General features: G+C 38.4%; 2 protein-coding genes, 2 long non-coding RNA genes, 2 other non-coding genes and 1 pseudogene across 9 annotated transcripts in view; 4 read left to right on the forward strand and 3 right to left on the reverse strand.

Moving 5' to 3' along the window:
- The window catches only part of LOC133732409 (uncharacterized), a 5,162-nt gene extending 148 nt beyond the window's left edge, over window positions 1-5,014 (forward strand). Inside the window, exons 2-9 of one of the 2 annotated variants that reach the window (XR_009857107.1) lie at window positions 78-254; window positions 1,117-1,172; window positions 1,910-2,401; window positions 2,502-2,658; window positions 2,830-2,928; window positions 3,332-3,563; window positions 4,053-4,329; window positions 4,468-5,014. This is a non-coding gene — a long non-coding RNA (uncharacterized LOC133732409). Of the gene's footprint in view, window positions 1-77; window positions 255-1,116; window positions 1,173-1,369; window positions 1,461-1,569; window positions 1,634-1,909; window positions 2,402-2,501; window positions 2,659-2,829; window positions 2,929-3,331; window positions 3,564-4,052; window positions 4,330-4,467 lie in introns of those variants that run through there. The other variant, XR_009857108.1, reaches the window with a different exon arrangement.
- On the forward strand, window positions 1,792-1,891 carry LOC133734940 (small nucleolar RNA snoR69Y). Its single transcript, XR_009858685.1, has one exon. It is a non-coding gene; the product is annotated as a small nucleolar RNA snoR69Y (small nucleolar RNA).
- A 76-nt stretch (window positions 5,015-5,090) lies between the features above and the next one.
- Window positions 5,091-7,875, reverse strand: LOC133730353 (uncharacterized; annotated as a pseudogene).
- Window positions 7,876-8,812: 937 nt separating this feature from the next.
- Window positions 8,813-13,107, reverse strand: LOC133732404 (receptor-like protein EIX2). Its single transcript, XM_062159952.1, has 2 exons — window positions 9,207-13,107; window positions 8,813-9,101 (listed from the first exon to the last, which is right to left on the reverse strand). The coding sequence occupies exon 1, from the start codon at window positions 12,634-12,636 to the stop codon at window positions 9,217-9,219; it is 3,420 nt and encodes a 1,139-aa protein (XP_062015936.1). The 5' UTR covers window positions 12,637-13,107; the 3' UTR covers window positions 8,813-9,101; window positions 9,207-9,216.
- Window positions 13,108-13,165: 58 nt separating this feature from the next.
- Window positions 13,166-16,496, forward strand: LOC133732410 (uncharacterized). 3 transcript variants are annotated; one of them, XR_009857111.1, is made up of 6 exons: window positions 13,166-13,632; window positions 13,742-13,805; window positions 14,371-14,594; window positions 14,695-14,851; window positions 15,606-15,700; window positions 15,840-16,496. It is a non-coding gene; the product is annotated as an uncharacterized LOC133732410 (long non-coding RNA). The 3 variants fall into 3 exon arrangements; XR_009857110.1 differs by having other exon boundaries at window positions 13,168-13,805; window positions 15,885-16,495; XR_009857109.1 differs by having other exon boundaries at window positions 13,168-13,805; window positions 15,840-16,494.
- LOC133734939 (small nucleolar RNA snoR69Y) lies at window positions 13,952-14,043 on the forward strand. Its single transcript, XR_009858684.1, has one exon. It is a non-coding gene; the product is annotated as a small nucleolar RNA snoR69Y (small nucleolar RNA).
- Window positions 16,497-18,592: 2,096 nt separating the features above from the next.
- On the reverse strand, window positions 18,593-23,469 carry LOC133731313 (SMR domain-containing protein At5g58720). The gene is made up of 11 exons (XM_062158713.1): window positions 22,517-23,469; window positions 22,314-22,339; window positions 22,034-22,144; window positions 21,484-21,557; window positions 20,500-20,732; window positions 20,011-20,087; window positions 19,886-19,942; window positions 19,577-19,644; window positions 19,382-19,488; window positions 19,218-19,288; window positions 18,593-19,078 (listed from the first exon to the last, which is right to left on the reverse strand). Exons 1-11 carry the CDS (start codon window positions 23,178-23,180, stop codon window positions 18,956-18,958), a joined length of 1,611 nt encoding a protein of 536 aa, XP_062014697.1. The 5' UTR covers window positions 23,181-23,469; the 3' UTR covers window positions 18,593-18,955.
- Window positions 23,470-23,769: the final 300 nt, after the last annotated feature.

Here is a 23,769-nt window from a genome sequence, read left to right on the forward strand (position 1 = left end):
ACATTCCGGCTAGTTTTTGTTGACTGTTAATGGTTTGCTAACTGTAAAAGAATGAGGGGTTTCTGGTAATTTGGCAGCTGGTATCTTTTACTGTTGTGCTCCTGGGTATCGCACGCCGCTTCGAAGTGAACCAGAAGTTGAGGAATGGGGAAGCTTTTCAAAACATAAGCAACCAATTTCTCGATTCCTCCGGCCACCCCGAAGCGCTCTCTCTCTCTCTCTGATTGGTGTTGTTGTTGTTGTTTCAAAACCAGGTTAGTAAATTCTTCCCTGCATTTTGCTTTTCTCCGTCTCCGCGTTTGTGAATTCCGCTGAGGAAATGGCAATGCAGCTTGAAATTGTGTGGAATCGGAAAAGTTAGGAGGATTTGAGCTAAGGAGATTGGAGCTTTGATTCAAGGGCAAGACTTAATGGCCATAAAATAAGTATAAAAAGCATGCCTGCCACAAAGGAGATTGGAGCTTTGATTCAAGGGCAAGACTTAATGCTACCGCATCCAATTTTCCCGCCTCTGCAAGGAAAACCTGAATAGCATCTCGAGTGGGTTGTAAGCGTACACCACCTGACGTTACAATGGTCTCCAACAACCTCTCCTCACGGGTCTTACTCTCTCTATAACTTGAACTAGAATCTCCATTAGTTAGTTCAGGCGTGGTTGACCTTGAGTCCTCACCCCAGGGTCCATTAGCCACATTCTTTGAATTTCCAAAACTACTCTGAGTCTGATTGGGATACTGAAATGGTTCATATTTATCTGCTTTCCCTTCCATAGTCAATGACCTATGAAGATTAGGACTCTTGTAGCTTCCATTGTCATTCTTTTTAAATGACTGACCTTGGGTGAAAGTACTAAACCCCTGCTTGATAGATGCACTTCCAAGACCAACTACCTCACTAATAAACGATTTCTTTTCCTCTGTTGGCATTTCATAGTTTGTATTCCCAAAACCTTGAATTCGTCTGTTAAGATCTTCTGCAGGTGCGGGCTTACTTTCCTCTGAAACCTTGAATCCTTTGTGGCAGGCATGCGTTTGTGAATTCCGCTGAGGAAATGGCAATGCAGCTTGAAATTGTATCATTTTTGTTGTGCTTATGGTGTTTTCGATTTTTCGGAAGGTGGGTAATTTAGGTCTCTGAAGATTGAGGCTTGGATAAGGTAGAAAGGAGGTCAGGTATGGTAGGAAAAAGAGAGTAAAGAATTATTAGTAGTCTTTTTTTTTGAGTTTGGAAGAGACGGAGAAGGACCACAAGTAGTGTGAGTTTCTTCTTAGATGTAGTGTATCTGAAGAAAATGATATTTTCAATTGTGGCATGGTGCTTTTGATGCCAAATCCAAGTTCTGGTAAGCGTTTGATTTAAGATTGAAACTTTTGAATGTTAGAGAGAACCCAATATGAACTGAGCCATTACTTGACTGTGTAACTTTGAATCGTAAAGGTTCATACTTTCTGTTTATCAAGGTGAAGTTGCTTGCTTGTAATATTGATTCAGTTCTTCTAATCTGTGGTTATGTATTTTGGGATCTTATCTTGACGTGGGTTCTTTTGTTTGTTGGGATATTTTGATTAGGTACTTTTTGAGGAAGTTGAAGAAAGTGAAGAAGAGCAATGGACAAATCTTGGCCATCAATGAGGTATTTATCTTACATTTCTGTTGATATAGCGCTTCATCTTTGAGGTCACATGAGTCTGTTATTTAACCGATTGTGGGCTGGCTTCTTAAATTTGTTTCATGTTTGAAATAAAAATTGGGCTTAGTTTATGCTTACCAAGAACTGTATTGCTCGTTTGTTATTGCAATGATGATAGAGGTGAATCCCAGCTCATTATGAGACCTTTTGTGGTCTGGGAATATAGTCATATACTTTATCCACATATATCTGAGCCCAGATTCAGATTGAACAACAAAGTTATGGTTATAGTTTTTAATCAACAAAGTTATGATTAAATGCTGTGATTACTTAGTTGGAATGCCAATGCTCCAATGCATATAATGGCATGAAGTTATGAACTAATGGCTTTTCAAGTGTGGTATGGTGCTTTTGATGCTTATATAATAGGCGTCCGGCACACATGCGCAAGCCTGCATGTTCTCTCTCAATAACGAACTTCCTTATTGTTTTTTGTCTTCACTCTTGAGGTTTTGTTCCTTACTCATTACGTAGATTCATTGACTAATGTATATTCGTTTTGTCTGATAACAAGGAACAAGGCATTCCAACAGATTTTATGATGAGTATCTAGTCAGAGTCACATAAAAATGGAAAGGGGGGTCAGAGCTGCAAAAAGATGAAAATGGGGGTCAGAATCACAGAAAGATGGAAATGGGAGATGCAAAATCTCAAATGGGACTTCTAGTAAAGATGCTATACTAATGGAAAGATCCGGCAGCACAATTGACGGTAATACTATTTCCCCTCTCTCTGGAGTATGTGCTTGCCACTGGTTCCATTTTGAGATCCTGCTTCTCCATGATTTACCTTTGAACTTTATTTTGCTTAGGTAACGAGATATTAGCTCTGGTGGAATGATTAAATTATATCGTTCCTTATTTAAGATTGCCGACGGATGCTTCTGAGGAGGAAATCAGAGCGTGCTTAATTGATGGCACAGTTTTATGCAGAATACTAAATAGGCTGTGTCCGGTTCAGTTGAAATGGTAGGATTACTGTTCTTTTTTTTCTTTGGCTTGTAAACATGCTGTTGTAAGATGTTTTACTGCTTTATGATTGTCAAAATATTTTCATTTCTTTAAGTTGACCTGTATTAGTTTTGGTACATGGTCTTATATGCTGTCTTCCTCATATGAACGGCTTTTGTCCTGCTTTAGGGAGGGAGTTCAGACCCTGGTTTTGCAAATGTCAAAAGGTTTCTGGTGGCTGTGGGGGAGTTAGGATTCCCTCCGTTTGAGCTTTTGGACCTAGAGCAGGTACTTTATCTGTATTTTTTTTTTTAAAACTTTTTCATTTTTTTAATTTATCTCAGGCATGCTGTCATTGGTTATTTCTGTCTAGATTCATGAAGCTCGTGTAACCTGGTACATTGAAAATAAGCATCCTCTTCCCTTTGGCGACATCATATAAAATTGCAACAAAGCATCTGGTGGCCAACTTGGCTTTAGATTATTTGCATGCAGGGTGGTGGGTTTAAATTAGGGGTGTATCTACCAACTGATCATGTTCTGTTCATTATAAACCATATTGTGCTTATCTTTCTGACCAAGTCTACTGTTAAGTACTGGTTTTATGCAGAATTGTGCTGGCTGGATTGACCAGTACCAGTGTGTAATAGCAGCATCTGTCGATCAATTGATGGTTTGAGATCATTTGCAGGGATCTTTGGTGCCAGTTATACGGTGCCTTAGTGCACTCAAAACTTCATTTGATTTTGGTTTTTGGGAAGAGAACACAAAAAATGAAACAAAGACAGGAGGGGAGTTGTTGGAGATAGAATAGTTGAGGAAAATTTATCGTAATCAATCATTCAAGAGATATGGACAACAGGATACTCAAAATACAGAAGGGACACAGGGAAATTCAGATGACTCAACTTCTGAAGTGACAGGTAGGAGATCATAGACTTGTATAAACACTAAATTGACATATTGTATAAGTCATATTTACACATTTAATCTTATGTTCATTCAAGATCTTTGGTGATCCTGCAAATGATACGAGTCATGTACAAGCATCAATTATTTACCTTATTTAGTTTTAGGAGTAATCTTATTAGAGATTTGGGCAATTTTTCTCAGCTTTGCTAAAAAACCTGATCGAGAAGAGCATATGTAGGATAGTTATATGGTAAGGGGTTTAGCAGTATTGCCATGATGCTGGGTCTGTGCTCATATAATACACTGCACGTAAGACATTATAACTTGTGCAATACTGCTTAAGTCCCCAATTGGAGGCATTCAGGAGTTACTGTGGTAGGTTTCTAAGACGCAAACTGTATTTCTCTGGGATATTGTTGTCAATACTTGAGTTTAATACTTTGTAAGGCTAGTCTGATATACAGAGTGAAATGTTGATGAGTTGGAGCACTTCTTTTCAGTTGGCATGCCTCATCAAACTAATTGGAGAAATACGTTATTCTGGGCATAAGAGTTTAGGACGGAATTCAGTAAATAGGTGACCTGATTTTGTTTGAGACTGTATTTGTTCATGCTGTTCTCGCATACAAATTTTTGATATGTTAATACATTACCTTTTGTTTTCTTTCCCCACCACGTCTTTAGTTCCACCAGCTCTTCTAGAACAATTGAAGCAGGGGACTAATGTGGATCTCTGTGATGTCAAGATTTTGTGATCATAGTCTAATTGCTTTAGTGGTAAAAACTTTGTCTTTGACAACTGATTTATGTAGAATAATTGAAATAAAACTGAAGTGATTAATATATGTGCATTTTCTCATTATCGTTGATATAGATGGACACATTCTCATTATCAAAATGCTCATTTTCATACAGGTATCATCCTCATCAATTTACGAACGGAACCACTTGTGATCTTACAAACCAGCCTCGAGAGACTGAAATATGAAGCAATGAACTTTATTTAGTTTTCATTTTTCTGTTCCCATCCCTCTTCTCCTTACTTTATATGCATTTTGCAGGTGAGATTTGTATGCTAAGAGCCGAGAGCTATGATTAATTCAGTTACTGAGATATCCACCTGCAAGTATGCAGTTGCTATTAAATGCCCCACACTTTGCAAGCATCCGTAAGCCTCTATCTCTTTCCCCCTCTATCTCTCTATTTAGCGAATCTAATGGCTACTTTCAACCAACAGATTATTCCAAGCTGAGAGACCGGTACGGCAGACCATTAATTGTAATGTGCTTCCCAAGGATTACAGGGAAACCCAAGTTGAGGATGAAGAATCTAAAATTAAGCAGATAGTTATGGTCACAGAGTGAATCTCATTCCAATGATGAATCTGATAAGTAACATTTTATAAATTCAGAAAATTTTGTGAATACTAATGATAGCCAACCTTATGTAATCTTTCACAAGTTTATAGAAAGAAACCTTTGACACCTTTCACGGTTTTTAGTCATTGATTGTCCTCTATAACATTGTTGCCCTTATGTTGCAAGATGGATATCATATCCTGAATTGATACTAGTAAATCAGAATGTTTATACCATATCTATACCGCATTTACTTAAAAGCAACAAATATGCTTTTTAAAATTCCAGAAATGGTGAAAGGCAGGTTAGATAAACTACATGGCACTAATATTTGTCTAGAAATAGTTGGGAAAACGCCGGATCAAAGACATTGATCATCTGGAACACCATCACCATAACTAGATCCATGACCTACTGTTATTATATATGTACATCCATGGTTGTTAAAGTCGCAATTCTGATTGGCAGGGTATTATTCACTTTGTTCCCGCTGAATTCAGTAGAGCCAAGTACTCACTTATGGCTTCACCTTTTCAGAAACTTCAATGTCATAGTCAGTGAAACATCCCCTTGTGCTAGTTCTTCAGCAAGTTGGCTTTCCATTTCTGCATCACGCTCTGATGCATTACTAGACGTTGAAGGACCTCCCACTTGACCATTTTGATTATCAAGCATTGAAGCAAGAGAATTTGCAATGTCAGTTGCAACATCAGATTGGCTATTGTTGTTAGCATCGACTGCAGGAATTGCCTCAGATTGGTTAGCAGCATTTGTGGGGTTTGGTGCCTGTCCCGAGAGCAGTCGACAGATTGTTTGGTCCATTGTGCCTCCACCCCGCAAAGCTTCGATCGCTGAACACAAAGTTGGAAACATCAGAGTGAGCCTGACTTAGCCTCACAAACCCAAGTATAATAACATCTGTTTTATGTACCTAATGATCTGTCAAAGCCCATGCGTACAAGAGCTTCAACTGAAGCATCTACTGCCCGGCGATGTCGTTTACTTTTCCTTGATTCAAGATGTTGCTGCAAGTAAATAAATTTAATAGTGTTCATTCTCTAAATAAAGTTCAAATAGTGTTCAAACAAAAATGTTCAAGTGACCTGTATGGAAGAATTGGTCTCTGGATTTGTCAAATCCAACGCCTTCTCACTGTCATTCACATTTCTTCGTAGTGCTTCAGCAGCAAGCTCCTTTTCAAACCTGCAAAGTCAAGAAACCCTTAGGATGACTAACGACAATACAGGGCTGATGCAAACATCTTGATTGCTCATCCTCACTGCTGCCCTTTTTGCATCTCGTTCTCTGAAGCCCATGCTCATCATAAGAGATAGAGATTCATTCAGCACCTGAAGCTGGAATCCACAACCAAAAATACATGTCAATTGGATTTTGTTGAAACTACTGGTTTCACTCAGAAAAGTGGGAGACATATAATATCAGCATAATGTGCTTGATAAATTCTGTGGAAACTTGAAAAAGGAAATCCATCTTTTTTTTCTTTTTCTTTTTTTCAAATTTGTGCACTTTGCATTTATATGAAGAGAAGACTTGACTGTAAATTTAAGTACAATTTATAATTTTGGACCTCCATAAACCTATCTACGAGAGGCAAACAATCAGTCCATGACATGACCCTTCCCCTTTCCAATTACCTGGGTGAACTTCTCTTGTGCAGAAGTCAACACGTTCATTGACTTATCAACCTGACCACTGTGATACGCCACCACCCTTCCAGCAGCTCCAGTCTCAAATATCTACAATCAGAATCAACAAAGTAAGTAGACCTGCTTAGTGTAGACAAACATTCAGATATATAGTACACTCTGGATAGCAACCTGCCTGAAGGAGTCTTAACACGAGAAGAGTCCTTTCCATGAGCTCGTTCAAGACCTTCTCTGGCTTTCTCAAGGCGAATTCCTGCCACTGAGAGACAGTTGATGTCTCTAAGCATGAAATAACACCAAACCATATCGATTTGCAGTATAGAAGGATTGTCGACTAGCTGAAAGCAAACACACGGCAAATGTTATACACTCATATTGAAACCAATCTAAGAAAATGAAAGGAAGATTGATTTAGTTTAACTGTCAAAGTTACACAGCCACATGTACTTCATAGTAATACAATGTCTTCAATAAAGTAACTCACTCACCTCAATAACTTTTGATCGCAGAGAGAGAAAGCCTCCTACAAGAATGAAAAAAAAAGAAGGAAGAAAATACAAACCACAGAAGATTAGGAGACATAAGCTGCTGTAACAAGCATGGACAAGCTATGTAACATGCAAGTTTCATATGAAGGAAACTATCAGTTGCAAAAAGGCACCAGTTCGAACCTCCCCCATGCTGAGCACTTCCAATGCATCTTGGTAATTTTGTGCTTTAATCAGTTGCTTTGCATTAGTATGAAGCATCAGGCCGATCATGACTGCCAAATCTTACTTCAAACTCAAAATGGGATTGCATCCCCTAAATTTCTCATAAAAGGATCTAACTTGAGAACAGAAATTACTGAAACCTAATTAAATCATACCGCTGATCAGTCTCCAATCCCATTTGTACTTTCTTCCCACTCTGATCATCAAGTACTATGTTGAAATCTTCAATTGGCAGTGAACCATCAGCATTTCTCTTCAACAGCGCAGTTGCAGCAGCCCTATAAATTTAATAGATACACAGCTTGGTTAAACCAAAACACACAGGTCTGAAAGATAACCTTCCCTCTGAAACCAAAAGCTCATAGATAATTATAAGGTCTTGATAAAACTCACACTTATCTGACTACCGAAAACACTATTTGTTCAATCAATCCGAAACAAAACCCGGAATAGAGTGTTCATCAGATAAACAGCCACCATAATCACACACTCATATGCAACGAAACCGATTCTACCACCAAACCAACTAACATAACCAAATTTTTCATAAAGCCAAATGCATCCATCAAAATCAAACAAACCCATGACTAACACAACCAAATTTGAATAACTTATGGCATAAACTATAATATTCGATATGAAAATTGTAGAATCTAATACGACATGGCATTATATCAACATATTATATCAATTCAAGGAACCTGTAATTTAACACTTAACATCGAGACTAACTCAGAATCTCATCATTAAGCATAATGTCTATACTGATTTCATAATTAATCGAATGCAAATTATTTCTCAACTTCCCATATCATAAATCAAACCACTCCATGCTCAATCCCAAAATCGGCAGATTCAATTTCTTATTCCCTTCAATTTCATATTCCCTCCTTATACTAAACGACTAACAACAACATATTGGAGCAGAGATGCTACCTGAAACTGGTGAGGAAACCTGAGTCTATTCCTTCCGGCAGCCAACACTTAAAAAGGATTTGCCAGATTTCGTCCTATTTCAGTAATCTGAAACTTGGTTTTCAAAATACAGTGTCTTCTTTGCAGGTCGCAATGGAGATTGAACCGGGCTTCTAAAATGAGCTATCGTTTTCAGATTTGTGTTTTCTTCAAATGGGGAATCTTGATGTTTTGTAGAGAATGAAAGGCGACGGAGAAGACTTTTTAGTGTTAGAACCTTATCTCCTCGATGCAGGAGTCCTTTCTCCTTCTCTCGAAAAAGCCCCTGTTGTAACCTGATCAATTTCTTTGCTGGATATAGTTTATAATTCTCGGGCTGATACCAAAATACATAATTCCAACTAAAAATAGAAACATGATTCATGATAGAGCCACTATACTCATTAAAAAGAAATGAAATTCTGATTCTGTCTTAGCAACATGCAAAAATTCTATGTTAAGTGTTTCAGTTTAGCCTGTCAATCATAAGTTTTACAAGTCGATTGGTGTAGGCACGCCCAATAATGTTCTGATCATAAAATATAAATGATAAAAAGAGTACATGATATAAAACAAATAAAAACATTCAAAATGTCAAAAGGAAAATTGTTTATCCAGTTTACATGGTTCATAAGGTTTGGCACAAGGCCATACCAAAATTGAAAGAGAAAAATATGGAGTGCCAAGGCAGACAGTTCAATCCAAGATTACAAAGAAACATTAAAACAAAACTCTTATCTTATGATCTTATAGAGTTGGGCACTTTGATACTCTGAAAACTAATACAGATTGATTGTTGTCGAATGCAACTGTTTATTCTTCAACTGAAGGAAAGCAAATGTCTTACGAGCCTAAACCTGAAGATGAAAGCAAACAGCACGAAGATACAAATAGACGGTAAGAAAACAACTTTATTTCCAAAATCAGAATAACGTAAATAAAGTATGTGACAGAATAGTTACCATTCATTTCTCAAAGCATTCTTTGCCGCCTAATCAACATTGCCCTCACATAAACCCAATCCCGTAAAACATTCAAGAAACCAAAGTATGTGTATCTCCATGACCGGTTGAATATCAAACTGCCACAAACTCCCCAAAATCCAACAACAAACCCAAGCCCCATGCTGACATAAAATCCGAATGATATTAGCTCATCTTCTTCTTCTTTAGGAACTTGTTTGGACCTTGTTTCTCCTGTAGGGCAGATCTTTTGTAGTGGAAGTCCACAAAGTTGAGGATTTTCTGCATAAGTAGAGGGATCAAAGCTTTGGAGCTGAGTACCGATTGGGATTTTACCTGATAAGTTGTTATTCGACAAGTCCAAGACACCAAGACCATACATCTGAGAAAGGCTTGTAGGGATTCTTCCATATATATGGTTTCTTGACAAATCAAGGAAATCTAACGACTGCAACTTCCCGATTTGAAGAGGCATTTGACCTGTGAGATAGTTTCTTGATAGATTTAAAGAAACCAATCCAATTAGATCAGTGATTTGATGAGGAATCTCCCCATGTAATCTGTTGCTTGAGAAATCAATGCTCTTTACAAGTCCCAATGTGCTTTTGTACTCGGACATTCTTCCTTTCCATATTAAAGATGCATCATCTTCGTAAAGTTGATAAGATGCATCATCTTCCTTTCCTACAGATACAGAGTGCATGATGCTTGGGCTTGAACTTCCTTTTTGAGCCAAAGTAGTCAGATTGTTCAGGCATTGAGGTATAGTACCAGAGAAGCAGTTCCTAGACAAATCCAAAAGTTGAATGTCTTTCAGATGGCATAATTCCAAAGGCATGCTTCCACTAAATTGATTAGATCGAAGAATGAGGATAGCCAACTGTGAAAAGCTAATCCCTATCCATTCAGGTATCATTCCTCTGATCCTATTTTCTCCAATATCAAACACTTTTAAGTTTGTATAATTCTTCAAGGATGAAGGCAATTCTCCTGCAAAATTGTTCTTGCTAAGCTTCAATGTTTCAAGAGAAGCTAGGGAACCAATTGAAGTAGGAATTTTTCCAGAAAAAGCATTGTTACTCAAGTCGAGAATGACTAGATTTTCTAAATGCTTCCAACAATTTGGAACTTCTCCGGAGAAAGAATTGTTTGATAGATCAAGAAATTTTAATAACCTATTTTTACTTGTACACAAGAAAGAGATCCTCCCTGAAAGTTTATTACTGGATAGATCCAGAGATTCCAGTTCTGATGGTAGCGAGTGAATTGGCCCTTCCAATTGGTTTGAACTCAAATTTAAACCACGATATTGATAGTCATTCATAGAGTTATCTTGAAACCAGCTTGGAATGATATCAGAAATTCCAGCATCATAAAGATCAAGGAGGAAAAAGCTTCTCTGAGATGTTCGAAGCCATTTTGGAAAATATGGCCCGATTTTGCAAGACATTAATCTTATTATGACAAGTTGAAAAGGAGGAAGCCAATCAGAACGAATGTTCAAAGTCAGTGAATTGGAAGATAAATCCAAATATTGCAGTTTGGAGAGGTTTGAGAAATGAGCTTCCGTAATCACTCCTGTCAAAGAGTTCATACTAACAGCCAAATCTTCCAAGTTGGACAATGAACCTATTCTTTCAGGTATTCTTCCAGTCAGTTGATTGCCAGAGAGATATAATGATGATAATGAGTTCCCAGCACAGCCAAATAATACTTCAATAAACTCCGAAAACTCACCACTGTGATTATTTCTTGAAAGGTCCAATGATTGCAAACCGCATAACCGGCCAATTGTTTTTGGGAGTTGTCCTTCTATTGAGTTACCAGCAAGATTTAGATCCTGGAGAGAACTCAGGTTGCCGAAAACATCAGGAATTGAACCACTTAACTTGTTTCCTGAAAGGTCCAATGATTGCAAACTGCATAACCGGCCAATTGTTTTTGGGAGTTGTCCTTCTATTGAGTTAGCAGCAAGATTTAGATCCTGGAGAGAACTCAGGTTGCCGAAAACATCAGGAATTGAACCACTCCAGTTGTTGAAAGAAAGGTCCAATGATTGCAAACTGCATAACCGGCCAATTGTTTTTGGGAGTTGTCCTTCTATTGAGTTAGCAGCAAGATTTAGATCCAGGAGAGAACTCAGGTTGCCGAAAACATCAGGAATTGAACCACTTAAGTCGTTGAAAGAAAGGTCCAATGATTGCAAACTGCATAACCGGCCAATTATTTTTGGGAGTTGTCCTCCTATTGAGTTAAAAGCAAGATTTAGATCCAGGAGAGAACTCAGGTTGCCGAAAACATCAGGAATTGAACCACTTAACTTGTTTCCTGAAAGGTGCAATGATTGCAAACTGCATAACCGGCCAATTGTTTTTGGGAGTTGTCCTTCTATTGAGTTAGCAGCAAGATTTAGATCCAGGAGAGAACTCAGGTTGCCGAAAACATCAGGAATTGAACCACTTAAGTTGTTGTCAGAAAGGTCCAATGATTGCAAACTACATAACCGGCCAATTGTTTTTGGGAGTTGTCCTTCTATTGAGTTAACAGCAAGATTTAGATGCAGGAGAGAACTCAGGTTGCCGAAAACATCAGCAATTGAACCACTTAAGTTGTTGTAAGAAAGGTCAACGGAAACAAGGCTTGTATTGTAGGTTGACAACCAATGGAATATTGAAAAGGTGAGATGGTTGTCATCGAGATCAACTGAAGAAAGAGATTTAGAAGTGTTTATATGAGAAAAAGAAGAAAGAATTGGAATAGGAAGATCACAGTTCGATAATGTCAACGATTGCAGTTTAGGGAGCTTATCAACTACTTTTGGCCAATCTAAAACATTACTGAGATTCATCGTAGATAAGTTCAGGGATGTTAAAGAAGAAAGATGAGGGAGCCAATTGAGGTTTTTTGGATTAGTAAAGTAATTGTAGCTAAGATCAAGAGTTTGCAACTGTGTAAGGTTTCCAAGCTGATATGGTACTTCACCACCAAAACTACAGAAAGAGAGGCGGAGAAATTTTAAATTGCTTAGAGAACCAATAGACTTTGGAATTTGGTTATGACTGAAGTTGTTGTAACTGAGGTCTAAATATTCCAAATGCTGCAACTCAAAAAGTTTAGGACTAATCTTACCTGCTGGCAGAGATAAGCCTTGCCCTAAGAAATCAAGATGAAGTTCAGTAACATGACCTGTTTGTTTGCTACAATGGACTCCTTCCCATTTGCAGCAATCTGTTGTCGCGTTGCTTCCCCATGAAGAAAGTGAATGATTGCCCACGAGACCTTGTTTTACTGCAAGGAGAGCCTGCCTTTCCTTCTCTATGCACCTGATATTAGTAGCCCCACGCCCAAGTCCGGAAACAAATCCAAGGGGGCTCATGTGCAGCAAAAGCACCACGAGTGGATAAAAGAGTTTGAGGCACATCTTGTCCATGTTGAGTAAATTAAAGAGCAAAACACAGAGAAAGAAAGAGAGAGTTATGCATCCAACAATACAAGAATACTTGCTGGAGTTCTCAAGTTAATAGAAGCCGTTAACAAATTTTATATACTTAATATACGTCTTAGTCGAGTCTAGTTGCGATGAAGTTTCATAGCAATTAATGCGGGTCTTTCCAGGCAATTTAGTCAAGTCAATCCCAGCCCCCATAATACGCTCACTTGGGGACTTCTTACTCAGCTGTTCCAAAAGTGTCCAGTACGCTAAGTATTGCAGCCCGTCCACCTGGGCTCTTCTGCATCACTAGGTATTGGGCACTCCTGGCTACTTTCTGTCCACACATACTGGCTAGTTTTTGTTGACTGTTAATGCTCTGCTAACTGTAATTTGTGTGCTGTCATGGTAAAAGAATGAGGGGTTTTCTGGTATTTTAGCAGCTGGGATCTTTTACTGTTGTGCTCCTGGTCATGGGTATCTCACACCACTTCGAAGTGAGCCCAAAACCAGGTTAGTAAATTCTTCCCTGCATTTTGCGTTTCTCCGTCTCCTCGTTTGAGGAATTGGCAATGCAGCTTGAAATTGTGTGGAATCGGAAAAGTTAGGAGGTTTTCGATTTTTCGGAAGGTGGATAATTTAGGTCTCTGAAGATTGAGGCTTGGATAAGGTAGAAAGGAGGTCAGGTATGGTAGGAAAAAGAGAGTAAAGAATTATTAGTATTTTTTTTTTTTTTTTTTTTTTTTTTTTTTTTGAGTTTGGAAGAGACGGAGAAGGACCACAAGTAGTGTGAGTTTCATCTTGGATGTAGTGTATCTGAAGAAAAGGATATTTTCAATTGTGGCATGGTGCTTTTGATGCCAAATCCAAGTTCTGGTAAGCGTTTGATTCCTTAAGATTGAAACTTTGAATGTTAGACAGAGCCCAATATGAACGAAGCCATTACTTGACTGTGTAACTTTGAATCGTAAAGGTTCTTACTTTCTGTTTATCAAGGTGAAGTTGCTTGCTTGTAATATTGATTCAGTTCTTCTAATCTGTGGTTATGTATTTTGGGATCTTATTTTGACGTGGGTTCTTTTGTTTGTTTGGATATTTTGATTAGGTACTTTTTGAGGAAGTTGAAGAAAGTGAAGAAGAGCAATGGACAAATCTTGGCCATCAATGAGGTATTTATCTTACATTTCTGTTGATATAGCGCTTCATCTTTGAGGTCACAATAACCGATTGTGGGCTGGCTTCTTAAATTTGTTTCATGTTTGAAATAAAAATTGGGTTTAGTTTATGCTTACCAAGAACTGTATTGCTCGTTTGTTATTGCAATGATGATAGATGTGAATCCCAGCTCATTATGAGACCTTTTGTGGTCTGGGAATAGACTTTATCCACATATATCTGAGCCCAGATTCAGATTGAACAACAAAGTTATGGTTACAGTTTTTAATCAACAAAGTTATGATTAAATGCTGTGATTACTTAGCATTGGCATTAGTTGGAATGCCAATGCTCCAATGCATATAATGGCATGAAGTTATGAATTAATTAATGGCTTTTCAAGTGTGGTATGGTGCTTTTGATGCTTATATAATAGGCGTGCGGCACACATGCGCAAGCCCTGCATGTTCTCTCTCAATAACAAACTTCCTTATTGTTTTTTGTCTTCACTCTTGAGGTTTTGTTCCGTACTCATTACGTAGATTCATTGACTAATGTATATTCGTTTTGTCCTTGTAGCTCTGCGTCCGCAATTGATAACAAGGAACAAAGCATTCCTACAGATTTTATGATGAGCATCCAGTCAGAGTCACACAAAAATGGAAACAGGCAGTCATAGCCGCAAAAAGATGGAAATGGGGGGTCAGAATCACAGAAAGATGGAAATGGGAGATGCAAAATCTCAAATGGGACTTCTAGTAAAGATCCTAAACTAGTGGAAAGCTCCGGCAGCACAATTGACGGTAATACTCTTTCCCCTCTCTCTGCAGTATGTGCGTGCTACTGGTTCCATTTTGAGATCCTGCTTCTCCTTAATTTACCTTTGAACTTTATTTTCCTTAGGTAACGAGAAATTAGCTCTGGTGGAATGATTAAATTATATCATTCCTTATTTAAGACTGCCGACAGATGCTTCTGAGGAGGAAATCAGGGCTTGCTTAATTGATGGCACTGTTTGATGCAGAATTTTAAATAAGCTGTGTCCGGTTCAGTTGAAATGGTAGGATTACTTTTCTCTCTTTTCTTTTCTTTTTTATCTTTTTTTTTTCTTTGGCTTGTAAACATGCTGTTGTATGATGTTTTACTGCTTTATGATTGTCAAAATATTTTCATTTCTTTAAGTTGACCTGTATTAGTTTTGATATATGGTCTTATATGTTGTCTTCCTCATATGAACGGCTTTTGTCCTGCTTTAGGGAGGGAGTTCAGACACTGGTTTTGCAAATGTCAATAGGTTTCTGGTGGCTGTGGAGGAGTTAGGATTCCCTCCGTTTGAGTTATGATTTGCTAGAAAACCTGATCAAGAAGAGCATATGTAGGATAGTTATATGGTAAGGGGTTTAGCAGTAGTGCCATGATGCTGGGTCTGTGCTCATATAATATACTGCGTGCAATACTTAAGTCACCAATTGGAGGAATTCAGGAGTTACTGTGGTAGTGTTCTAAGACTATTGACTAGCTAGTGGTTTGACTGTATTTTTCTGGGATATTGTTGTCAATACTTGAGTTTAATAGACTTTATAAGGCTAGTCTGATATACAGAGAAATGTTGATGAGTATGAACACTTCTTTTCATTCAGCATGCCTCATCAAACTAATTGGAGAAATACATTATTCTGGGCATAAGAGTTTAGGACGGAATTCAGTAAATAGGGGACCTGATTTTGTTTGTATTTGTTCATGCTGTTCTCGTATACAAATATTTGATCTGTTAATACATTACCTTTTGTTATCTTTCCCCACCCTGTCTTTAGTTCCACCAGCTCTTCTAGAACAATTGAAGCAGGGGACTAATTTGGATCTCTGTGATGTCAAGATTTTGGAATCTATCAAATCAACCAGTTTACATGTATGTCATTGACTTTTATTTTTATTTATTTTTCCCGTTTTCCATTTCTTGTTATAAGCTTCTTAGAGGTACCTTATTGTAAAAGTTCTTGCTTTATGTTAGTTAAATTTTTGTCTGATCAAGCAACTCTTTGCTGCAGAATGCATCAATTTAATCTGAATTGGATCTTCTGCTGTAAATTCAGGATCTTTAAATACCTGTTTTGGATTTGGAAAGTGCTTGAGAATGCAAGAATGGACCTGTGTATGGTTTCTTACGACTATATTCTGGGTGACTGGTTTGAGGAAGAAGCTATCTTCACCGTTGTGACTGCAGGTGCTAAATAAGACAACTGGTACTTCAGAAAATCTCCCTGCTGTTTCTTCTATAGTGCTTCTAAGGTTGCTTTGGAGTGTTAACCTTTCTTGATGTTTCGATTGGTATTCCTTTTTGCCCAAATTTGCTTATTATGTCTGTGAAAATGGCTTGCACTTTTGCATTGATACTGATCTGAAACTGGGTTTTTGTGGCTTGCACTTTTGCATTGATATTGATATTAAGGTTTGTAATTTCTTGCAGAAAGCCAGAAAGTTAAAAACCCATGTTTAGTTTTTGACTTTGGAATTAGTTTGGATAGTATTTCCACTGTTTGAATATTATTTTGACTTTGAATATTAACCGATAGTGGATTGTGGTCATGGTCTAATTGCTTTAGTGGTAAAAACTTTGTCTTTGACAACTGATTTATGTAGAATGATTGAAATAAAACTGAAGTGATTATATGTGCATTTTCTCATTATCGTTGATATAGATGGACACATTCTCATTATCAAAATGCTCATTGGAATCAATAGACTTTGGAATTTGGTGATGACCGAAGTCGTTGAAACTGAGGTCCAAATATTCCAAATGCTGCCGCTCAAAAAGTTTAGGACTAGTCTTACCTGGCAGAGGCAAACCTGGCGCTAGGGAATAAAGATCAAGTTCAGTAACATGACCAGTTTGGTTGCAACAATCTGTTGTCGCGTTGCTTCCCCATGAAGAAAGAAAAAGATTGCCCACGAGACCTTGTTTTACTGCAAGGAGAGCTTGCCTTTCCTTCTCTATGCACCTGATATTTGTGGCCCCACGCCCAAGTCCAGAAACAAATCCAAGGGGCTCATGTATGTGCAGCAAAAGCACCACAAGGGGATAAAAGAGTTTGAGGCACATCTTGTCCGTGTTGAGTAAATCAAAGAGCAAACCACGGAAAAAGAAAGAGAGATGTGCATCCAACAATACAAGAATACTTGCTGGAGTTCTCAAGTTAATAGAAGCCGTTAACAAATTTTATATACTTAATATATATCTTAGTCGAGTATAGTTGCGATGAACGTTCATAGCAATGCCGGTCTACCCAGGCAATTTAGTCTAGTTTTGACTTGACTTGGTTATTGGATACATATGCTTCACGATCCCCCATAATACGCTCACTTGGGGACATCTTACTCCAGCTGTTCTAAGAGTGTCGGCTAGTTGAACCCCGTCCAGTACGCTAAGTATTGCCCAGCCCGTCCACTGGGGCACTTCTGCATGACCAAGTATTGCCCAGCCCCGTCCACTTGGGCACTTCTGCGTTCGGTGCGGGGAAACTGAAAGTTAAGAATAGTTCGTAATTGGTCGGTAATATTTAGAATCTAAAGCAATATTCTCTCTCTCTTTTCAGGAATTGAATGTCACAGTTGTGACTGCCAGGTGCCGCAGATCATCAGTGTCTTGTTCAATGTGACCCTCTGTTCTTGTACCCTTTCTTGGTCTGTATTCTCTTCTTTTGTTTCGTCATGCCTGAGATGTTCTTGCAAAAATATAAATAACCTCGAGAGTTTGAGAGTGTGAGTTCAAACATCACGACTTTGACTGTTTCCTTTGGTTGTGACTACTGACAGCCAGTCCATAAGATGTGATTGAATCACGTTTAGCCAAACGCGCTCTGTACATTTCCTACTTCAGATAGCCAAATAAATTATGCCATATGCAGCATTAGTAAAATGATTGAATTACTCATACCGCCACGAGTTACTCCTCCAATAGCAGCATTAGTAAAATGCATGTGATAGCTTTGGGTAATGCATAACCATCTGTAGAGGCCAGGGAAGACCATGCAGGCCATAGGCTGCTGTTTATGACATGCTATATGCAATTTTTTTTTTCTGATTCCTTTATTTTAAAAATTACAAATCCCAAATCTAATTACCATAGATCAGGGCAATTTTTTCACTATTTTTATTTTGCCACTATACCGTCATACAGTAGCATTCTGCAATTTTCCACTGCATTATAATAACATTCTTCCATAGATTTGGTTTCCTGACAGTGACACATCATGGGTATCTAATTAATCTAATGGCCATGCCCAGAGAACCTCAAGCAAAACCTGGTTCCAATGGCAAGATGTGCTGCAAGCAGGCTGGCGGCGCGTTTTATACCTCTGCCATCGTACCTCCTCTCGGGCTGGCAAGGAGGAGCGATAGGCAATTACATTGATGTAGTAGCATCCTTTTGATACAAATAGTCCAGGTTGTCAAAGAGACATTTTTGGTGTCCTCGAACGCATCCTTTTTGCTACCGCTGCTTGTTGCAAATCCTTCCTTGCACTTGATGAGGTTTCGCTTGCTGGGCTTCCACTCTGATTTACCTCAATGGCTCAAGAGCTAGTGTACAAAACATTACTGAATTAACTCTTCATTAGTCAAACACTCGGATGTGATTGCAAGATTTTTTTAGCTTTATTCCAATTCGTGGGCGCTATTTTTTTATTCCAATTCACACCATTTCAGTTCATCTAGTTTTGTGAAAGCAGCCCCTCTGAGCATATTCATCACTTTATTTTTGTTATTCTCCCTATTCTCACCCTAAAAAGGTAAAAGGAAAAAATAATATTAAACGAGCCAATGGTGCATGCATGCGATGGCCTGTGTCATGTCATTAAATGTCAAGATAAATTACAGTTTTTTCTCAAGTATATACATGCTCCATAGAGTACAAACTACAAAGAGCATCATGAGAAGTGTCTAGTTTCTTTAAAAAGCGGATTTGAAGTAAATCTGGACCTATGGAAAAAGATGAATATGGACACATCTAAAACCTGGCCTTGAATATTACAGAACACTATGGCTAAACTAAATAGCCGACTCTATGACAACAGACAACCTGTGGAGGGCTTAGCAACTCCCTGGTGACTGACAACGAGGACCAACCTGAGGCAGGTACTACAGACTAGTTTCTGTTACAATTAACTCACTCGTCATCACTCTCGGAATCCATAAAGTTGAACTCCGTGTGTGAACCTAGCTTTATCAATACAACCCCCTGATTCTCTTCAGTCCATGTAATACCTTCGTTCTCAACAAGCTGTATGACCTGCACAACCCAAACAAAGTGTTCTGTAAACAAAGCAAGCTCAAGTCCCAACTGAAACAATATGTTACCAAGATACCCAGGCATTTCTAACCTATTTTCCAGTAGAAATTAATGCAATAGGAAAGACTAAAACCCATACCGATTGTTTCAGTTTTGACTTTCCTAGACCATGTGACCCACATCCTGTGATAACCCTGAGGAATTGAACCGCTGGACCAGAGCAACATAAGTGATTAAATTGACAGTACCTTCCAAAATCTAAGTAAAAAAATTTTCAAGGGAAATTTCAGGCAAGAAGCTCACATTGTGCATATGTTCCAAATAGAAGGTGGATTTTCAAAAGCTTCATTGCTTGTTTAACGTGCTGCCCATGCAAATCAATTGTTATCATGTTTTCTATGTCCTTGTTTCTGCAGAATACAACAATCTTAGTTACCAAACTAAGATCAAAGATATGGTTGAAAACGACAATAAATATCAACCTGGCTTTGCACTAACCTAGCTTTAAAGATTTCCTTGCTTGCCTTTTCATCAGCCTTCTGTGCCATTTTAGTCTGTACCCTCCCCTACCAAATGCAAGATAAAAGTCGGTTAATATCTCAACTTGAATTGAATTTTATAAAATAATGAGAAAACAGATGCCCTAGCCCTCTAGAAAACACTCAAATGGCACATAAAGGGAATATTGTCATATATTTACAAATGATGCTTTACAAGTGACTGACAGTGTGATATGGATGTCTCAAAATGTATACCAATACAAACAAAAGAATGAAAACACTAAAAAAATTTAATACAGTCACAGACCTGCTCAGAAAGATAACCTGCATGCTCCCGTGATCCCTTTGAATATGCTGTAGCAGCCTGAGAAAATTGCGCTCGCATCAGTAATTAAAATGATGAATAAAAAGAATGTGCTAAAACCTCATTACCTTCTGATAGTAGGACTTCATTAAATCCCAGTGCTGGCTTGCAGTCACTCTAAATGCATGATATTCATCTCCTTTAGCTACATGTAAAATGAAAGAAATAAAGACAAAGGACATATCTACAGCTTGGCAAACCAACCAAAAAAAAAAAATACAAACCGATCATTAAGAGGAAACAAAAAAGAATATAGCCTATTTGTGCTTTATCAAATCTACCAACGAACTGAAGCCTGAACCAAATCTAGTGTTATAAATATGAGAAGGATTTGGTGGTTTCAATCCGTCAAGCTAATGAAACAAATATAATCAGTTAATCCCATCCAATATTTTTTATGTTGACTATACATATTTAGATATCTGAATTGTATGTACATTTAAAGGTGCTGCTATGACTGAAAAAAGTGCTTTTATGACTCAAAAAGTGCCCTTACACAAGTATTAGTACAAGAGAAGAAGCATGTACAAAAGGATTCTGAGATTCAAGTTCAATACCCGAAGTGTCTTGTTTTGCTTCTGCAGAGCTTGATGTGCCACCATCAACTTCAGGTCCCAATGACTGCAACTTATTCACTACATTCTTCCAATTCATAGCTTTTGGTTCATATTCAGGAGTCTTGGAGATGTTAAACAAAGATTCCAACACCTTTTGAGGGAGATTCGATTCGGTACTACTTGGGCTCATGGGATGATGAGCTTCTGAACTAGCAAGCACCTCCGCATAATTCCTGAAATGAAGGAAAGGATTAAGCTTGTGGGATCATGGTCTACACCAAACATTATCATAGGAAGGAATCAAAACTGAGATTGAAAACTGAAATCTAATAGAGGGGACTAAAGAAGATTCTAGCCATGTCTTTACATATAAATGGTATATGAAATACTGACAACCATAAGTAACTTATCATGAACATCCAAATTGAAACCACATGTATATAGATAAATGTTCAGCAACGATGGCATTTGATTTGAGAAAACAATCAGATCAATTGTATCTCTTCACAATACCACACATGCGAACACAAGAAAAAACTAGAACTCATTAATAACAAGGTACACCAAATTCACAGGCTCAGCAAGAAATATGAACATGGCCAGTTATGGTCTCATTCAATACTAAAGTTTTTGACGTTTCATTTTTAAGGAAATATCTAAACATGTTTCTGTTTTTGAAAAAGAAGAAAGAAACAAAAATTGTTCTGCAGTGAATATCTCTGATGCACGATATCTAGTGTTCCAATCATCAAAGTCCTACCTGGCACAAATCAACAGAAGCAAGCCAAAAAGAGAAGGGGATGCAAAGAAAACCCCAGAAAGTACTGATTTCGCTAAAGTTCGCACAACAAGAATACCCAAAGATGGGAGTGGTTGAAAAGGAATAACTTACAGCCATAGGCTTTGAATAAAATAACAAGTATTTAAGATAAAAAATAAAAAAAGGAAAAAGAAAAATAAAAAAATCAAATTGGAATAATTTACCGGTGAGCGTATCCCGAATCCCATATATTATCCTCGGATGAATAAGAAGTACAATCAGATGCCCTATCTGTCAGCTGTCACAAAACTGCGTAATCAATGTACAGCAGTATAGCACAAAACCAAATAATAAATATTTAAAAAGAAAAATATATGGAAAAAAAATTAAAAGCCAAAATATGTCTAAACATAATTAGGAAAGTGAGTGAACTACAATATAAGGCACAATACTGTCACTTACTAGTCTCTTACACAGACAAAATAAAAAAATCTCAGGTTCAGGAAGACATAACACTACATTACAACAAGGGAATAACTACACCCTATTCTAAAAGAGAAAAAAAAGGATATGAACAAATTGCTCTACAACATGCTTCACTATAGCACAACCATAATAATAATAGCAAATCAAACAGTGCCAGCAGTTTGCTCGTGGGCTATAAAATGTGCGTGTGTGTTCATCCTGTCAAGCAAGATACATCATCTGTTGAGCCATGTTTGTGAGATAACAAAAACGTTGCGCAAAACTAGGCCAGAAAATTATAGTACTTACAGAGTCAAACTGTCCGGTGGAATATCTACCATTTTCTTTATAACTATAGTTAGAACTACGACTGGGCTGTTCAGACAAGGACGAAGATACCTCAAGTAAGCAATCCAAGGCCTGGAAAAGCATATATATCAGCAAATGATTACATCAACAACACATGGTTCCAACTACTGAACTGTTCAAACGATGTTAACAAAGTAACAGCTACCCAAACTTGGAAGAAGAAAAAGAACAAAAAACAAAAAAAAAATGAGACATTCCCATCTTACAATGCTCTTAGTACCTTTTCAACATCATACCCACACTGACCTGCAAAAACAAACTCTATGGTCATGCAACAGCATACAGTATATACTATTCCCAAAGCAAATCATTGCAACCTTACACATTATAGCTTTCTCTGCTTAGCTTCAATTGGTATGTAAATCCCACTTCATATAACTAACGATTCGAATTAAGAAATAATAATAAACAGTGGCCACTTACAAAGCACATCTCTAACAACAGCCAAGTTGAGCTCAGAGTCATCTCCAAGCATTGAACAAAGAAACTGTTCGGCTTCCTCTTCCCCACCAGCATCTCCATTTTTTGAACCACTGAGCTTCGTCATCCTCGACCTCACATACTCTTTGCCCAACACATTCGAAACCGTTCCGGCCGACGCAACCACCCTCTTCTGCTTATTCCTAAAACCCCTCTCGCTCACTAAATTCTGAACACAACCCGACTCAAACCCCTCGGACGAACCCGACCCGGAAGTCGAGCCCGTATCAGATCCGGACACGCCGCTGGACGAGGAATTCGTGAACGGATCGTCGGAGCCGGTATCAAAACCGGAAACGCCGCTCGACATGGAGCTCGTGAACGGCTCGTCGGAGCCGGTATAAAAACCAGAAACGCCGCTCGACGTGGAGCTCGCGAACGGCTCGTCGGTGGTGTCAGCCAGAGACTGGACCAAAATCTCGGCGGCCTTGTCCCGGTCGCCGTTGGCTTCGCGAAGCGCCGAAACGGCGTCGTCGACTGAGACCGAAGAGAAGGCCTCCGTCAGCGCCGCCACTGCCTTCTGCTCGGCGTCGTCTTTGGGGGGAGCGGCCGGCTTCGGATCTGCCGGCGAGCTCTTCTTCCTTCTCCTCCTCGTCTGCTTCTTCATCGTCAACGATAATGACAGCTCTAACAGACGGAAATGAAAACGATAACGGAAACAAAACCCTAGGATTGATGAGAGAGTTAGGGTTTCTGAGAATTGAGGGAAAGGGGTGGGATCAGATCAGAAACCCTAAGTTTGGAATTGAAGGGGGTTGGAGATGGAGAATTTGAAAAGGGAGGTTAGCTAATTTGGGGGATTCCGAAAATAACAGGAGGTGGTGGTCGCGGTGGTGGTTGAGGAATGGTTGTGATGGGATTCTAAGTTTTTTTTTTTTTTTTTTTGGCCCTCTCTTTTGTGTGGACTCCGAGCCAAAAATTTAAAGTGATTTGACTTCACGCGCTTATAATGGTGCGTGTGGGGCCGCTCAAAGCTAAATCATTTGCTAATTGGCCTCTTTTGATAACACGTGGCGGGGTGAAAAGATTTAAGCTGATCATTTGGAATTTTGGATACTTTTTTGCTGACCTTTTGACTCACCACTGCTCCTGTTTAACTTTTTTTCTTTTCTTGGTGGGATTGTTTTGTGAAATTGATTTTCTGATTGGCTAATGGAAAAACAAAAGGCACAGACCAATAAGAAAAAGAAAAGGAA

The sequence above is a fragment of the Rosa rugosa genome, chromosome 2 (assembly GCF_958449725.1).
Source record: "Rosa rugosa chromosome 2, drRosRugo1.1, whole genome shotgun sequence".
Taxonomy (NCBI): Eukaryota; Viridiplantae; Streptophyta; class Magnoliopsida; order Rosales; family Rosaceae; genus Rosa; species Rosa rugosa.

Bases quoted from the DNA above. Each gene is read 5' to 3' on its own strand.
- LOC133731313 (XM_062158713.1), bottom strand. From the start codon at position 23,180: ATGAAGAAGCAGACGAGGAGGAGAAGGAAGAAGAGCTCGCCGGCAGAT. The intron at 19,645-19,885 runs GTCTGTGACTGT...TGCATTTGGTAG, and splicing joins CAGGTTATCTTTCTGAGCAG to GGGAGGGTACAGACTAAAAT. The intron at 19,079-19,217 runs GTATGGGTTTTA...TGGGTTGTGCAG, and splicing joins AGTCAAAACTGAAACAATCG to GTCATACAGCTTGTTGAGAA.
- LOC133732404 (XM_062159952.1), bottom strand. From the start codon at position 12,636: ATGGACAAGATGTGCCTCAAACTCTTTTATCCACTCGTGGTGCTTTTG.